Source organism: Peromyscus californicus, unplaced genomic scaffold, assembly GCF_007827085.1.
Source record: "Peromyscus californicus insignis strain IS unplaced genomic scaffold, ASM782708v3 Scaffold_6__1_contigs__length_162567912, whole genome shotgun sequence".
NCBI lineage: Eukaryota > Metazoa > Chordata > Mammalia > Rodentia > Cricetidae > Peromyscus > Peromyscus californicus.
In genome coordinates this window covers 161353782-161366754 of record NW_026294584.1, presented here as the reverse complement: position 1 = coordinate 161366754, position 12973 = coordinate 161353782, and the positions used below count along the sequence as shown (strand labels likewise).

General features: G+C 38.3%; 1 protein-coding gene across 7 annotated transcripts in view; it reads left to right on the top strand.

The window, feature by feature from the left end:
- Nucleotides 1-12973, top strand: part of Caprin2 (caprin family member 2) — a 47662-nt gene that overhangs the window by 22844 nt on the left and 11845 nt on the right. For 5 of the 7 annotated variants that reach the window (XM_052720649.1, XM_052720650.1, XM_052720648.1 and 2 more), the window contains 6 exons: nt 1376-1419; nt 2240-2893; nt 5186-5308; nt 7690-7759; nt 8997-9061; nt 12425-12529. In XM_052720649.1, coding sequence (XP_052576609.1) covers nt 1376-1419; nt 2240-2893; nt 5186-5308; nt 7690-7759; nt 8997-9061; nt 12425-12529 — 1061 coding nt within the window. The remainder of the gene's footprint in view (nt 1-1375; nt 1420-2239; nt 2894-5185; nt 5309-7689; nt 7760-8996; nt 9062-12424; nt 12530-12973) is intronic. The other 2 variants (XM_052720653.1, XM_052720651.1) reach the window with 2 other exon arrangements.

Sequence of the window (12973 nt, the reverse complement as noted above, 5' to 3'; positions counted from 1 at the left end):
AGGTTTTCTGTAGTAAGGACTGTCCTGAGCTCTTGTTCTATTTTTCAAGTGCTGAGGTTTTTGTTATTCTATTTGGTTGGTTAAGTGGAACCCAGGTCTCACTAAATAGCCCAGGCAGTCTAAACTGGCTATTCTCCTGCTTTAGTCCCCCCACACCCCCATGGGCTGGAATCACAGGCCTGAGCTACCATAACTGACTTAAGTATTTTTAAATTACAAAATTCCTTCATGAAGATTTCACTCAAGTTATGCTGTATGTCATTCCTAACAAACTGGTACTACAGTTTTTAAAAAATTGTAAAAGTAATGTTAAAGTTGCATATATTTTATTTTACATGTACAATAAAACCCTATTCCAAACCAGGTAGAACATCCATAGTGTGTGCCTATTATTCATTGGAATATTGTAACTCTGACTCAAACTCTGTTTGAGGACAGCCTGGAGTACAAAGTGAGTTCCTACACAGCCAGGGCTACACAGAGAAACCCTGGCTCAGGGAAAAAAAACAAAACAAACAAACAAAAAAAAAACAAACAAAAAAAAACATCAAAAGGAAACTTGACTTCAATAAATATCTCATGAAATACTAGCTTCAATTACAATTATCCTTAGAATCTATTCTCTTTTTTCTTTCCTTTTTGTGCTGAGGATCAAACCTCAGGCCTCAGTACATGCTGTGCAAGTACTCTACCACTGAGCTACAAACCTCAGGCCCTCCACATCTTTATGACCAATAAACAATAGTTGGAATAGTCCTGCTGTGGTGATATTGTGTCCCCCAGTATATTGTGTACTGTAATAAACTTATCTGGGGTCAGAGGACAGAACAGCCACTAGATAAAGAGGCCAGAAAATGGTGGCACTCACGCCTTTAATCCTATCACTTGGGAGGCAGAGATCCATCCAGATCTCTGAGTTCAAGGCCACACTGGAAACAGCCAGGCATGGTGACACATATCTTTAATCCCAGGAAGTGATGGCAGGAAGCACAAAGATATATAAGGTGTGAGGACCAGGAACTAGAGGCTTTTAAGCATTTAGGCTTTTGAGCAGTTCAACAGAGATCCATTAGGATGAGGACTCAGAGGCTTCCATTTTGAGGAGACACGATTGGCTGAGAAGTTGGTGAAATGAGGTTAGCTGTGGCTTGTTCTCCTTTCAGAATTCACCCCAATACCTGGCTCCGGGTATTTTTTTTCTTTATATATTAATAAGACCTTTTAAGATTCATGTTACAGTCCTGCTATGAATATATTTAATTTTATTAATTTGTTCTTCTGAGTCCTTTGAAATTTATTACTGGAATGAATTACAACTATAATCAGGCTAAAAACTTAGAATTTGTATTTATTTATAATTCTTTTATCTTCTCAGAATCTCCTGTGGAACTTGTACAGCCAGAGATACAACCGCAGGAGGTGAGAAGTGGTCAGGTTCTTTGCTGAAGTTGGTTACAGTTTTCATCTCTTACTGTGGCTTTAGAGTCTGAGGTTTGGGCAGACAGACTGAACTTGAATCCTGCCTTGCAGCTTAGTGTCTGGCTGGATTGTTTTCATCTATGGAGTGAAGACTAGAATGATACCTGGTGTAACTGTGAAGGCTAAAGGGGCTAGTCTGATACATAGTAACTTCTTTAGCATTAGCTATTGCTGTTTTAAATCCTTACATTAGATTTTAAGGATGTATAGAATTTTGTTACCGGATTTACATTGGTAGCAGAAGAGAGTGTTTACTCTTTTTAAGTGACATTGAAATTTGTGGAAGCTGAAAAGAATTGGAGAAACAGATGCACAATATAATAGATATGTAAGGGAAATAGAGAAAACCTGGGAACTGAGGAGACATACAGCTAATTTTCTGTAATTGAACTATCCTGGCTGTGACTTTTAAAGGAGGGTAACAGGTGTGTGGAAAGACCCTTGGACTAGCAAAGACAAAATTGCTTTGGTAAAGGGACTACATAAAGTGATTGTGGTACTATAACGTGTAGTTCCTTCTAGTCTTAAATGGGTCACAAATTCCTACTTTTGAAGTGTCAAAGTTTACATTTCTGTTAAATGAGGAAGAAAGAGTAGATACGGAAATAGTCCAGTTTCTTCAAATAGGGTAAGGAAAGACTTTCATGTCACATACTTTCATGTGAGACTGATAGACGTAGGAATACTAATAGAGTTAAACATTATATTCAAAGTCTATGCATTTGAAGCCTGAAGCACATTGTTTATTTCTCTGGCTTAGTTTCTTAACAGACGCTATATGACAGAAGTAAATTATTCAAGAAAACAAGAAAATGAACGATCTTGGGAAGCAGATTATGCTAGAAAACCAAATCTCCTCAAATGCTGGAATATGCTTCCTGAACCAGATGGTCAAGAGAAGAAGCAGGAGTCCTTGGAGCCTTGGGAGTCTTCTGTTAAGTCCCAGGAGGTATCAAAGCCTATGGTTTCCTTAGATCAGGGGAATCTCAGGTCAACATTGCAGGAAGAGCAGAAGCAGCAGGTTTCTATGATACCTGTCAGTCAGCGGAAGTCAGAAACCCCTAAGTCCAAAGTGGGCAGCCCTCAAAAAGAGCAAAACATACAGGAAACACCAAAGCCATGGGTGGTTCAGCCACAAAATGAACAAGATCCAAAGAAGCTACCTCCTGGATCCTGGACAGTCTCTGTGCAGAATGAACAGAGCGGCAGCAAGTCCTGGACCACTCCTATGTGCAGAGAACAGGATTCAACGAAGCCTGGAACTCCGATGTCCTGGGAAAACAACGCTGAGAACCAGAAACACTCCTTAGCACCACAGTCACAGATTTCTCTAAAGTCCTGGGGAGCAGCTTCGGCAGGCCTGTTACCAAATGACCAGCTCCTGCCCAGGAAGTTAAATGTAGAACCCAAAGATGTGAGTAGATTTCTATGTCTGCCTCATCCTGTTGATGATAAATCTCTCTCAGGATGTGAGGTTTGTAAGGAATGATCTTTGTCTAATCTCAGCTAGTATTGCTTGTTCTTAAATTATAAATTATTTAATATTGCTTATGAAGCAGACGTGTCATCACTTTGTTTATTAAAGACTTAACTCCCAAGGCTCTCCATCCCAGCTTGGTAATTGACCTTTAACTACCTTCTGTTCAGCTAGGAACTTTCTGATCAAGGCTTTGGTAATCTAATAGTATGAAGAATCATTTTGTTTGGAGAAGTCAAAACATTGCGTTTTATAAATAAACAAAACTACCTTTCAGTGCTGCCTTATAGAAAGAGAATTTTAGAGTAATTTGTCTTTTTTTTTTTCTTCTTTTTTGAGATAGGGTTTCTCTGTGTAACAGCCCTGGCTGTCCTGGAACTTGTTTTGTAAACCAGGCTGGTCTTGAACTCAGAGGTCCACTTGCCTCCAGAGTACTGGGATTAAAGGTGTATGCCACCACACCTGGATTTTGTTTTTGTTTTTGAGATGATCTCATTATGCAGCTCTGGCTGGCTTGGAACTCATTATATAGACCAGTCTGGCTTTAAACTCAGAGATCAAAACAAAAACAAAAAACAAAACAAAACAAAAAAAACCCCCAAAACCAAACACTCAGAGATCCACTGCCTCCTCAGTGCTGGCATTGGAGGTATGTGCCACTACTCCTGGCTTTTTCTTTCTCTTTTCTTTTCCTCTCTTCAAGTGCTAATATTTTATCTTATTCCTGCCCTTGTAGAAGATTGACAGCCACACTTCATTAATTTATAATATCTAGTAGTAATTGTATGATTGCTGTTTTCCAGATGCATATTAAAAACCCCATTTTATTATCCAAATAAAGCAGTAAGACAACAGAACTCTAATTTGAGAGTTTGAGGCGAGCCTGGTCTATACATAGCAAGTTCCATGCCAGTTAGTGCTACATAGTGAAAGCCTGTCTTAAAACAAACGACCCCCCAAAAAAAACCCCAGAAAACCAAAAAAGTCCACAAGTCCCCCCTAATTTGTAAATCTGCTGGGTATTTGAGCCTTTACCATAGTAGAATGTTGATCTCATGATTTTTGTTGAATGATACCAAAAACTAAGGCTGTTTAGTTATAAAAGGCCAAACATACTGAATTTGCTTTTATGGCACAGGTACCATTATGTTAAAGTTTTAGGCTCTTTCAGTAACTAAGATGGCACTCATTTCTCTATGAACAGCTGATCTCAGCTATAAAAATATGGCTAAAGACTGGAGAGATGGCTCAGTGGTTAAGAGCACTCACCCACTGGCTGTTCTTCCTGAGGAGACTGTGATTTGATTCCCAGCACCCTTATGGCAGCTACAACACCTGTAATTCCAGTTCTGGCTATCTGATGCCTTCTAGCCTCTGCAGGTACCAAGCACATCAATGGTATACCATAACACACACACACTTGCACAGAGACAAAACATCCATACACATAAAGATTTTTTAAAAAAAGAAGCGACAACTGTAAATGTTAATTAGGGTAAATTCAAGGTGTCTACCAATTTATCATGAGAGCCTCTAAGCAGCAGCAGCAGCCTCCAAGAGTATACTTTTTAAGTTAAATATAATAAAGTATTTCCTCAATCCTATTGTGTGCATATTGCAAATGGATATTTGTATGTGGATTGTGTATATATGTATATGGATATATATGTATTTATAAATATTTTAATGACTCTGAAATCATATGTATCTTAAAAATGGGATGCATATTTAATAGCAATTTTTGCCTTGATGAGAAGCTGGTATGTGTCATAGTCAGTGACTTTTTTTTTTTTTTTTTTTGGTTTTTCGAGACAGGGTTTCTCTGTGTAGCTTTGCGCCTTTCCCGGAACTCACTTTGTATCCTAGGCTTGCCTCGAACTCACAGAGATCCGCCTGGCTCTGCCTCCCAAGTGCTGGGATTAAAGGTGTGTGCCACCACCGCCCGGCTCCTCAGTAACTTCTTATCACAGAGAGCAAATGATAATAACTATCTATATAATGAAACACTTTTAAAAGAAGGTCCTTTAAGAAAGAGAATGCTTAATTTTTTAGAAAGATTTTCATTAAAGTTGATTCGAAAGGGGAAAACAAATGAATTGGAAAATGGATTTATGTAAGAATTCTTACTGTGTTAGGTCTAATAAATAGTATTTACATTTGATTTCTGAAGATGTAATAGTAAAGTAAGCTTCCTGATTGAGACTCACACTTGGTGGGTTTGTCTTGTAGGTGCCTAAGTCTGTACCTCAGCCTATAGACTCTTCCTCTGCCTTTCCAAAGGATCCCCTGTTGAGGAAAGAAAAGCTGCAGGACCTCATGACCCAGATTCAAGGAACTTGTAACTTTATGCAAGTATGAGCTGTTTTGTTTTATTTTTTTAGGGTAGTTTTAATTCTTTGATAATTTCTTACATGTATAGTATATCTTGATCATATCCAGTTCAAGTTCCCCCTTCCCATTGTCTCTTGTAGCCCTTAATACTTCCCAGTCTCCCCTTCATTTTCTCATCCTCTTTTTAAAAATAAACCACAGCATTTAGTTAGTGCTGCCTGCATGTGTATGAGTGTGGGACCATTTACCCATTTACTAGAGAAAAAGCAATCTAGCAGTCACGAGAAAAGTGATGTGTTCCCTCCACCCAGCACCTCCAGCAGCTATCAGTTGCTGATAACTCCAGCTAGGGGTAGAGCCTCATAAATCCCTTAATCATCCATGTTGGGATATTGACTAGCTTGAATTTCTGTAGGTCACCATAGCTTCTGTGAGTTCATGAGTGCAAGAGCTTTGTCATGTCCAGAAGAGAGTGTTTCATGGCTCTCCTCCCCATCTTCTGTGCTTACCTTTGGGCTATTCCTTGAGCTTTGAAGGAGTTGATTTATATATGTCCCATTTAGAGCTGAGCATTCAATAGTCACTCTAAACACTGACCAGTTAGGAGTCTCTGCATTGACTGCTGCCCACTGCAAAAGGCTTCTCTGACCAAGGTTGAAGGTAGTACTAATCTGTGGGTATAAACATAGGTATTTAGAAGGTACTTTGATAATAAGCTCATTTAGCAAAACAATAGTAGGATGTCTACCTAAGGCCACTCCTCTCTGCAACCCTAAGTAAGTCATGGTCATATGACAAGGTTTATAGTACCAGAAATGAATTTCCTCCTATGGATGGTCATAAAATTCAATTAGGAAATGGTTGGTTACTCCCATAACTTTTATGCCACACATTTTACCTAGATCTATTTTAAAAATGAATCTTAAGTAATACTTGTGGAACTAGTAACTTTTATATGAAACATTGTGGTTAAATTGTTAAGAATCTAGATCCCATTGTGCAGAATGATGTCCTGTTTCTAGCTATCGGGGCAAGTTACTCTACTTTCTGCCATGCTATTTATTTGTTTATTTATTTTAATGCAAAAGACATAGTAGTCTTCACTTTTAAAGTTTATGTGAAGAAATTAATTAAACGTATCAGAAGCATCATGTTTTTAAGTGTAGGGCTGCTGTGGGTCATTGGTAGTTGCCCTAAGACTGGGAACCTGTTTGCTGCTCGGTCTGTCAGGTCCCACTATCTAAAAAATTATGAGACACTCATCACCTGCCTTTAAAGATATAGAAGATGGGAACTTGTGTTAAATCAATAGTTAAATGTTAAATTGTATAAATGACTTTTTTCCCTTTAAGATGGGGTCTGACTGTGTAGCCTTGCTAGCCTGGTACTCAGAATGTAGACCAGACTGGCATTGAATTCATAGAGATCAGCTTGCTTCTGCCTCCCAGATGCTGGGATTAAAGGCCTGTACTACCAGTCCATCATGAAAGACTGTTTAGTTAAATAGTGTGACATAGACTCTTAGAGAATTTCAGAACAGCATTATATTACTGAAGCCTGACTACTCAAGTAAACAAAGCAAATGTAAATAAAGGAGATAGGTCTTGAGCTTTGGATTTAGGCCTGGGTGTAAACACCAGTCCTGTTTCTTGCCAGCTGCATAACTCCAGTCAGATTCTTTAATTTCCAGCCTTAGTCTGCAAAGTGAAAGATAATTTGAAGATAAATGAAAGAACTAGGATGCTTCCTGAACATTTCTAGCTTAAGTAAGCACAGTCTGGGAGGGTTTCTTGAGAGAACCCTGATACACAGATATGAGAAGAGAACAGTTTCTCATCATAAAATGTTTATCAGCATGAAGTAGTAAGTGGTTGAGATAAAAATAAACAGACTTTCTCATTTTCGAGGTATAATAAAGATTTAAGTTCAAATTAGACTAGACTAACATTTTATGCTTAAAACTCACATCAGGAGTGCATTTCTAAGTTGGCCTTAGAATCCTGTTCTAGTTTTAATACTTGACCCAACCTTGAGGTTTGACAGTAACTTTAGGGTTTAGTTTTGATTCTTTAAGTTCTTATTTAAGAATAATTTGTTAACATCCCAAGGTAGAGCTGGGCAATGGTGGCACATGCCTTTAATTCCAGCACTCCGGAGGCAGAGGCAGGTGGATCTCTGTGAGTTCTAGGACAGCCATAGCTGTTACACAGAGAAACCCTGTCTCAAAAAACCAAAACAAATAAACAACAACAACAACAAAAAAGCCAAAAACAAAACCACAAGGTAGGAATTTGCTAGATGCCTGCACCTTTAGTAAAAGTTGTGGTCAATACAGTGAGCTACTTAATCACTTTAAATGAATCATCTGTGTTTCTTCTCACTATTTAAAATCTCATTTTTAGGAGTCTGTTTTAGATTTTGACAAACCCTCAAGTGCAATTCCATCATCACAGCCACCTTCAGCTTCTCCAGGTAACCCAGTAGGAGAATAATAATTCTAAAGACTTAAAACAGACAGCTTTATAGCTAACAGTTATTTATTTAGTTTTTTTTTTTTTTTTTAACAAATCATTCCAGGTAGCTTAAGTGTTAATTTATTCTGATTGTATTCATCAGTCAGTAGAGTTGCATAGGGATAAATTATCATTAGGACATAAGTATACTTCAGGAACATGTTTACATTTGTTAGAGAAAAGTCCTCAGATGGGCAAGTAGAAATGCTTAATAATTGGTTTAGCAATTTTTCATGTTCTTTCTGGGGTGATTTCTGACTAGAACCTACTTGACCTTTGAACTGTAAATCTAGTGTGGAGCTTTTTGGGTCCTGTTATTTAGAACAGTGAATACCATGGTATCTAATGATGGAATCTGAATCTAAAACTGGTGTGATGCCTCAAAGCTTAGGCCTCTGGCTCTATGCTAATTTCTCTCAGATAAGGAGTGACATGATCAAGCCATAGTCCAACTGTGGTAAGCATTGAACACCTGCTAAAGACTGATGCTGTAATGCTGGGTGAAACAAACAGAATAGTTAACAGAAGTGATTGATATTAATGAGAGAAACCAAATGAAAACTATGTAATTGTAAAAAGTGTATTAATATGTATAACCACAGGGGAAAAATCTAAACAAACAGATGACCAGCTAAGACCACTATGAAGATTATGTGTATCAGTTAGTGACAACTCATAATGTCTTAGTCTTTGTCTTCTGGATTATTATCCCCAGTAATTTTTTTTTTATTTGATTTGACCCCAGTAATTTTTGAAAGTCATAGTTCTTTTCTTTTGGAAGCTTTGAAATGTTGCTTTTAACCATATAACCTTAAGACATCACCATGAGAGATGGCTCAGTAGTTAAGAACATGTATTGTTCTTGCAGAGGACCTGATTTCAATTCCCAGCACCCGCATCAGGCAACTTATAATTGCTTGTAACTCCAGCTCCAGGGGATGGCCCTAACCTTAGGTACATGCCCATATACAAACATACATATATGTGCATGTAAATAAATAATAATAAAAATATTAAAAACAAGAATAAAAAAAAAACATTACCATATACCACAGACAGAATTAGTGTTTCTAACTAGTATCCAGTCTGCTTTCTTCAAAGTTGCAGTAGGAACCTATTCTTCCAGCTGATACTTTGTCTTGTCAAGTTGATATGTATTAACATTTCTCTCCCCTTAATTGTTTGATTTATTTTAGTCTCTACAGTATCTTCAGAACAAAACTTGTCCAATCAAAGTGGTTTTCTTCAAGAGCCATTACAGGTAACTTGTAGATTAATTTGACTTACACTCTTTGTTTCAAGGAGAAGACTTCTTTGGCAAGAATAGTTGGAAATTTTTTTTTCTAGATTTTATCTTAGACCTACTATAAGAGAATTTCCTCTGTGTGTATATATATATTACTATTATTTTTAGAGACAAAATCTCTTAATGTAGCCCAGGCTGGCCTTGAACTCACTCTGTAGCCTAGACTGGTTTAGAACTTGTGATTTTCCTGCCTTAGGAGTACTAGAATGTTGTCCTGTGCTAGCATGCTAGTGGCATTTGTGCTTTTTTTTTTTTTTTTTTAGATTTTTATTTATTTATTATGTAGACAGGAGAGGGTGCCAGATCTCATTACAGATGGTTGTGAGCCACCATGTGGGTGCTGGGAATTGAACTCAGAACCTCTGGAAGAGCAGTCAGTGCTCTTAACCTCTGAGCCATCTCTCCAGCCCCCATTTGTGCTTTTAATAACCTCTCTGGGTGAGTCTGTCTACTTGCATTTAGAACCACTGGTCTCAAACACCATGTTTACTCACCAGTACATAAAGTTACTTCTGGCTACTCTATTTAAGTGATAATTTAGAGGCAAGAGTGATTACAACATCTGCAACCCCATTAAGTGAAACTTTTAAGTAAAATTTGTCATTTTGCTTGTATTTTGAGCCAGGTTTTGCCTTGTAGTCTGGGGTGGTCCTGAACTTGTGATCTTCCTGTCTCATTGTTCTAGCCCTGGGATAATAGGTGCATTTCATGGCACTGGCTTTCAAAGTCTTTTTAGCTTAACTATTAAGTGGACAAAGGAAGATTAACTTATTATCTGTGCGTTTCCCTTGGACACAAGTATAGCTCAACAGTAGCCAGTCCCAGCTGTGATGGGTTGGCTTATTATTTTAATTCAAAGTACTAGAAAAAGCATAGTTTTAGAACAATCTGATAAATCTAATATTTTGATTAGATCTAAATTGTGTGTTTAGTATATAAAATATTCTAAAGCATTAAAAAAAATTCCTCTAAACTCTTTGGGGGTGGTGATGAGATGGACAGGGTCTGACTATGTAGCCCTGGTTGGCCTGGTAGACCAGGCTGGCCTATCAACTCTTTCTGATGCGAAAGTGTGTGTGTGTGTGTGTGTGTGTTTGTGTGTGTGTGTGTGTGTGTGTGTACGCATACGTGTGTGCCTGTGCCTGTTTTTTAATTTTATTGAGACAAAGTCTTCTTATGCAACAGTAGCTCAGGCTGGCCTAGAATCCACTATATAGTTGAGGAGGATGACCTTGAACTCTTGATCCTACTGACTACTACTGGGAAGCAGGTTATAGAAACATAACCACTTTGATGTTTGGTTACCACTCATTGATTTCTTGTTTACCTGTGATACTATTGGAGCTTCTGAGAACCTTCAAGAAGTATTGTGATGCAGGATTGGTTGCACAAGCACTTAGCTATCGATGTAGCAGGAATCTTTTTTTTTTTTTTTTTTTTTTTGGTTTTTCGAGACAGGGTTTCTCTGTGTAGCTTTGCACCTTTCCTGGAACTCGCTTTGGAGACCAGGCTGGCCTCGAACTCACAGAGATCCACCTGGCTTTGCCTCCCGAGTGCTGGGTTTAAAGGCGTGCGCCACCACCGCCCGGCTGTAGCAGGAATCTTAAAAGGTCTTATTAATTAAATCAAACCTGAGGCCAGTTATTGGGGTGAACACTGGAAGATCAGGGAGACAGCACAAGCCACAGCTAACCTCACCTGGCCAACTTCTCAGCTGATCTTGTTTCCTCAGACTGGAAGCCTCTGTGTCCTCATATCCAAATGGCTCTCAGCTGAACTGTGCTGCTCAAAACCTAAAAGCTTAACCAGCCAAATGCTTCTAGTTTCTGGTCCTCATGCCTTGTATACCTTTCTGCTTTCTACCACCCCCCCCTGGGATTAAAGGCGTGAGTCACCATGCTTGGCTGTATCCTTGAACACATGGATTTCTGCCTCTGGAATGCTAGGATTAAAGGCTTGTGCTACCACTGCCTATCCTAAGTATCTAGTGGCTTTTCTGTTCTCTGACCCCAGATATTTTGGGGGAACACAATACCACCACATTTCCTCTCTTTTTGTCTAAAATTAAAAAAAGCTTATAACTAATACAAGAAAAACTAATAAGTATATACAATAGATACAGTCAAGAATTACATTAACATTTGAAAGATTCAGATGAATAACTACTTTCTTTCCTTAGGTTTCTCTTACATTCTAATACCTTTTTAGTACCATAGATTTCCTGCTGAACTGCTTGGTGTGTTATTGTTAAGTTGTCAAAGCCTTAGTTCCTTTTGTGCTTGTTTCTAGTTTTTATTTCCTTTTGTGCTTGTTTCTAGTTTTTATTTTTATTTATTTATTTATTTATTTATTTATTTATTTATTTATTTATTTATTTATTTTTAGAAGGAGATCTCTGCCCATGACAGGGGAAGTAGCCTCCATTCTTTTTTTTTTAAAGATTTATTTATTATGTACACAGAAGAGGGCACCAGATCTCATTACAGATGGTTATGAGCCACCATGTGGGTGCTGGGAACTGAACTCAGGACCTCTGGAAGAGCAGTTGGTGCTCTTAACCTCTGAGCCATCTTTCCAGCCCCTAGTTTTTATTTTATACCTGCTTCTAACTCTTAATTTTCTCTTAGAGCTTTGATACTATTTTGATCTTTGTAGAGCTTGTCCATCCTTTCTATACTTCTGTCTACCTTGTAAGGCATGAAAAGTCTTCAGACCAGAAGCCTGATTAGCCCTATGCCTAGCTTGCCAGCATGCACTGTGAAGTGCCAGCCACATTGCAGATCTGGCACCAGATTTTTAGGGCCAAGAATCTTGGTCAGCAAGGCTGATGTTATGTGTGTAACTGGGACAGTCTTGGAAAGGCAGTGTGTGAATCTAAGTGTTCTGATACTGAACTTGGTTCAACTCTTGCGCAGATTACTTCACCTTTCTCTCCTGCTGCTTTTGTTGTTGTTATTTTCAAGACAGGGTTTCTCTGTGTAGCTTTGGAGCCTGTCCTGGAACTTGCTCTGTAAACCAGGCTGGCCTCGAACTCAGAGATCCTGAGATCAGTCTGCTGCTTCCTGAGTGCTGGGATTAAAGGCGTGTGCTACCCCTGTCCAACTATTTTTGCTTCTTCTTGATGTCCCTAAAATGAGGATAATTTTGCTTACTACACAGGTTTGTTAGGATGAAATGTATTAATATTTGTAGTGCACTTAGCATACTGACTGACACCACTGAGTGCTAGTAAAAGTGACATGTCAAGGAGTCCAGCACTCAGGAAATATGAAGTGAACACAGCATGTATTGACAATGTTTCTATCTTCCTGTGTCTAGGTGACTTCTTCTCCAGTTACTTGTAGCTCAAATACTTGCTTGGTTACTACTGATCAGGCTTCTTCGGGAACTGAAACAGAATTTATGACCTCAGAGACCCCTGAGGTAATGAGACCTGTGATCTTAATTTCTTTGCTGTCTCAAAGAATGGCAGAATGAGCTTATGAATTACTGGCATGATTGGTGGAATTATAGTGTTTGTATTTATTAATGCATTACTTTCTGTAGATGTGGTCCTAGAACAAACACAGGTCACTATTTTTGGCTTTGCCGTGTATGTAGACTTAATAGTACTTATCTTACCTAATATAATAAATATATTTTTAGAATTATTATTTTTAAGTTTTTAAATATTTATTAATTTTATTTTATGCATAAATACATGTGCACCACATGGTACTTGGTGCCCAAGGAGGTCAGAAGAGGGCATTAAATCCCTGTAACTGGAGTTAAGGATGGTTATAAACTACCATGTAGGTGCTAGGAATTGAACCCAGGTCCTCTGCAAGAGCAACAAGGTCTCTTGATTGATAAGCCATCTCTCCAACT